General features: G+C 33.8%; 1 protein-coding gene across 1 annotated transcript; it reads right to left on the bottom strand.

Annotated features, from left to right (window-relative positions):
• Positions 1–317: 317 nt before the first annotated feature.
• On the bottom strand, positions 318–3161 carry LOC140889257 (uncharacterized). The gene is made up of 2 exons (XM_073296970.1): positions 1793–3161; positions 318–839 (listed from the first exon to the last, which is right to left on the bottom strand). Exons 1-2 carry the CDS (start codon positions 2295–2297, stop codon positions 784–786), a joined length of 561 nt encoding a protein of 186 aa, XP_073153071.1. The 5' UTR covers positions 2298–3161; the 3' UTR covers positions 318–783.
• Positions 3162–5012: the final 1851 nt, after the last annotated feature.

The raw sequence follows: 5012 nt of genomic DNA on the forward strand, positions 1-5012 counted from the left end.
ATATATAAATCTTATAGGACCTGTTATGTTAGCTTCTAGTTTTTGTTGATAATGATTTATAACACTGGAAAAAATAAGTCCATATATAGATCAACATTCCCAACAACAAATTCACAAAACAAATTATTTAACTGCTGGAAGAGCAATATTGATGAAATTATGAGTTCCGTTGAACATACACACAACATATTTACACCTTTATGAATCCCAAAAATATTTGAAGTTTCTTGTTTTGTTATATACTCATAAGCTGCTATGTGCTTTCTAATGAAAAAGAAATAAAGGCATAGTATTTGGGAAATAAACTTTTGAAGTACTAAACATAATTTTTCTTTTGATCCATAAAATTTTGATAGTTATACATCCCCACTTGCGCATACAGAAACAAGAAATTTCAATCCAAAATATCCATCAAACAGGTATGGATAGTTATAGTTTTCTTCCATCATTCGGCATCTTCACAAATATATTTACACCATAAAAGTTTAAGAGGTTAGCACTTAATACAAATTCACAATGGTTGGTTTATTTACGACGATAACCAATCAGCAATATGTGCCAAAGTTTCAACCAGACACAGTTGACATAAACCTATCGCCAAGATCCCGAAGAACATATTGAACCACCCAATCGTCTGAAAGTTGGAATGATGAATCAAGATTAGTCCATGATGCATCTCTCCGCAAATTCAGCCTTAAAACCGTGTCCAGGTTGATTTCAACAAGAATAGAATGAATGACAAATGTGGTAGACGATCAAGTGTGGTCAAAAGCTATGGTGACTTCAAAAATTATGAAGAGATGAAAGCCACTGCTCCATGTACTTCTTGCCTTCTGAAACTGAAAATAAAACATTGGTTTCAGATGATCACAATACAGGATAGTATACGAGAAACAAATGTGTCTTTTGCCCCAACAATAAGGTGGCAAAATACCAAAGACGATATACTACAAAAATAGCTTAGACAGAAAAGGAGGTTGAAGTAAGTTGCAGATCTCGGCTCATCCCCTGCATATGGCTTCATAACAGATAACATATAAGGCATACGTACACCGATGCACATAGAATTAAATGGTTCCTAAAGAGTAAGAATAACAACGAACATTTGAAACATTAAAGGGGGAGCCACTTTAAACTAGTGTTAGATTGACTACAAGCTAGTTGTTCCTTTAAAAGGGTTCTCCCTTTCTTGCCTATGAAAATAATGACCAACATCAGTCTTCAATAGAGAAGTGGTACCTCATTCCAAAGCCAGGCATCACAGGTTTGAAGGGAGCAAAGCATGCAACCCATTCAACATAGCAATCCTATTAACCAATTTAAAAAAGAGCACGCAACAGACCAAAAGACCAATGCTTCCGCTCTACGGCTCGGTGACGTATTCTAACAAGATTTTCTCTTGGGCTAACACGGTCAGTAATCTGCACGAAACCATGGTTTTTCTAAAAAAAAAAAAACGCAATGCCTAGTTATACGGGAGGGAAAATGCTAAATTGTTTAACCTTTGATTCTGTACTTTCTCAAAGCAAATATAAAGTAGTCCATTAATCCAAATGTACCCAACCATGATCATTCAACACATTGCACAGAGGACAACATAAGCAGGGGCATGCAGTTACTTCAGCAAAGAAAGTATATAAATGTTTTATTTCCCAAATCCAAACCAAGCCCAAATTGTAAACAGCAAAGGAAAGACAAATCACAAAAAGTAAAACAGGGGGAACAATCGAATAAGAGATACGTGGAGGCATCCAAAGATATCCAATTTATTCATGTAATCCCAAGCTCTTACCAGCAGAATAACCATTTGGAACATTCTTAATGGCACTCAAGAATGGAACACTAGGCTCCTCACAGTTCTCCTTTAAAGTCTTGCAATCATGCCTATAGCAAGGAACTAACACAGCAAAGCTATCATCAGCCTCATCATCACTCTGGAAATCAGGGGCGTGTGGCTCTAGCCACCCAATAGACCAATCCGAATCATCCGTCTCCGATCCTGATAAACCAACCCCATCAGATGGCACCAACACCACATCATATTCTTTATCAATGCTCCTGCTCCTCTCCTCTCTACTCTTCCATTTCTTCTTCACTTTCCTACTGGAACTCGAAGATGGCATTCTTTTATCGACCCCCCTCACCGAGTTAAACTTCAAGCTTTCTGGTTCTCCTCTCAATCCTAAACCCCAGTCACTTAATGAATTAATTGAATTAGCAAGTGACCCATTCGACACTTGCTCTTTTTCTTTACCACCCAACCACAGCCACGACAATCTAGTGAAAGAAACGGCCATATTTTGTCCTCTTTTACTCAAAGAACACAAGAAAATGATATTACGTGTATATACAAGTAGAATCAACGAATTAGGAAGCTGAAAGGAATGAAAATTTTTGAAGCTTCATACAAAAGAACAGAAGATAGAACTTTCAACAATCAGATCTAAGCTCCAAAATATGCATCGAACAACAATTTAATTTCTGAAGCAAAAATGATCGGGAACTAGCCCTCTCAAATGCCCGAAATACAAAATTTTGAAGAGTTGAAAATGAATTTTCAACAGTAGTTTAATGTAATCATCATGTTGACAAGCAAATCATCATTACCATATTTAGAGATAAGATCAAACTCAAATGAGGCGACATATCAAAAAATAGCCTCAATTGGAACACGACGGACTTCCTCAACAGTTCAAAGAGTCATCCAACACCCAAATAATCAAGGAATCAAAATCTCTCAGCAAAAATCAAGGAAATTATAGAAGATGATGGTACTGAAAGACCCTTTTGTCCTCTCATCGTCCACCCATAAAGGCCTCAACTTTATAAAATTTTGGATTAAAATCAAACGCTGTGATCACCGGGGAAGCGGAAACAATACCCAAGATTCAACAAAATCCAACAGTAATATCACCGGAAACAAAACTTCCAGAGGAAAATCGGGATGCAAGCTAAAAGGGAAAAGCATAAATTACGAAAGGGGTAGGAAAATTTGAAGCCATCTCTCAAAGAAATCCATTTTTCGACGACCCCTTCTCCGATTTTCTCTCCGTTATCCTTCCCCAAAGTTATCTCACACGAATGAACACACGATTTCTCAGAAACAAGAAATCAAATAAAAAGTTGGGTGGGTGCGGTCATCATTTACAAAAGCGATTGTTTTGTCTTATTTATTCAATTTGAATTTAAATTATCACTATTCACTTCACCTCTTTATTTTGCTTAAATAGGCCACATAGATTGACCAAATCACGTTTCGGCCATATAACCAGTTAACGAGATCCTAGCACATGGATAATACCCAAATCATGTATTCAATGTCTTGTATTTTTACACATAGACATAATTAATTATATATTGTTGACGTGACAAATCATGATTAATTATATATTGTTGACGTGGCAAATCATGAGACATTAGATTTATCGGGTAATACCCATGTGCTAGGTTGAACTCAACCCATATAACTCTTGTTTCCACCGTTGGGCCCCAAAAGACATACGACACGGTTTCAAAAATCAATTTGTGAGATTATTTTTTTTATTTGAACTATAAATATATATATTATTTTTTATGTTAAAAATATTCGTCTTATTGTAAAAATAGATCCGATGAACTCGTCTCATAAATATATAATCATAAAATCATCTCACAAAAAACTTAATTTTATGTAATAATGCATCCCCTCTTCGCGGTTATTAGTATCACAAGGATGATTTCTTAATTTAAAAGTTTCTAGTGTCTAATCTTCATCCCACTTATTTAGGTTTTTTTTTTTCATTTGTCTCAATTATATTTAATGTTTTCTTTCCAACTCTTTTATCAATTCATCCCTATTAAAATCTTTATAAAATAAGGATAAAATAAAAACTATATAAAATTTATATTTCCAAACGATTTTTTAATTTGTGTGAAAAAACACACAATCTAAATAAGTGAAACGTAGAGATTATTATTTTTTGGAAAAGATCTTCAATTTCGGGACCGAAATTTTATTTAAAAGATATCGAGTTTCTTACTATTCGAATTTCAATAATTGAATTTAACAGTGAATATGTCAAAAAAAAATTTAAAAAAAAATAAATCCAGCGTGTTTCCAAAAGGACTTTGAGGCTGAGCAAGCAAAATTAATTATTCATACAGTTGTCCCTTTGGTTTCCAAAATTTGACATGGGCCTAAACATGTGGTCATGTGGAAATCCAACGATGTATGTACTCCTCACAAAAATCTTTTCACAAATCTTTTCGCAAGTTGTTAGACTAGAAAGTCGGCATCCACTATTTATAAATTTATATATATATATATATATATATATATATATTAGCACCTCGTTTAGAAGAAATTACTTGAACTTGCACGGAAATTACATTATGGAACCATTTAATTTGGAAAAATATCTCCACAAAAGCACATATATGTTTGTTTTTATTAGAAAAACGATCAAACTTGAACGTTTGGACTGTTATACAAATTAAAAAGTTATAATTATATCGTTATCATCAGTTATAATTTTTAATACTAAGATAAGATAAACTTTTAAATATCTCCTCAAAAGAACATATATGTAACTATGTTGAGTATAATAATTGTATTTATTAGAAAAACTATCATATGTTAACATTTGGACTGCTATATATATGATTTTTTTTTTTACGTTTGCTATATATATATATGATTTAAAAAATTATAATTATATTGGTATCATCACTTATAAGGTTTACCAATACGACAAGTCTTCATACGTTGAGTCTTTCATAAAATTAATGTACCCTTGTAATGATGGACAGAAAATAAAAGTTGACCATATCCATCAATAACATGTCACCTACTTGCACGACTCTTAAAATTTGAAAGTTCACTCGTGTATTTGATGGTTTAGAATATGCCGCCCGCATGATATTACCCTGCGGGTGACGTGTAACTTTATGATTAGTCAAAATTAGTGGATCGCACGTAGGACCCATTAATTTTAACCAATCATGAACCGTCACATCACCCGCAGGGCACTATC

Source organism: Henckelia pumila, chromosome 3 (assembly GCF_033568475.1).
Source record: "Henckelia pumila isolate YLH828 chromosome 3, ASM3356847v2, whole genome shotgun sequence".
Taxonomy (NCBI): domain Eukaryota; kingdom Viridiplantae; phylum Streptophyta; class Magnoliopsida; order Lamiales; family Gesneriaceae; genus Henckelia; species Henckelia pumila.

Bases quoted from the DNA above. Each gene is read 5' to 3' on its own strand.
- LOC140889257 (XM_073296970.1), bottom strand. From the start codon at position 2,297: ATGGCCGTTTCTTTCACTAGATTGTCGTGGCTGTGGTTGGGTGGTAAA. The intron at 840-1,792 runs GTAAGAGCTTGG...TTTTATTTTCAG, and splicing joins TCCAAATGGTTATTCTGCTG to TTTCAGAAGGCAAGAAGTAC.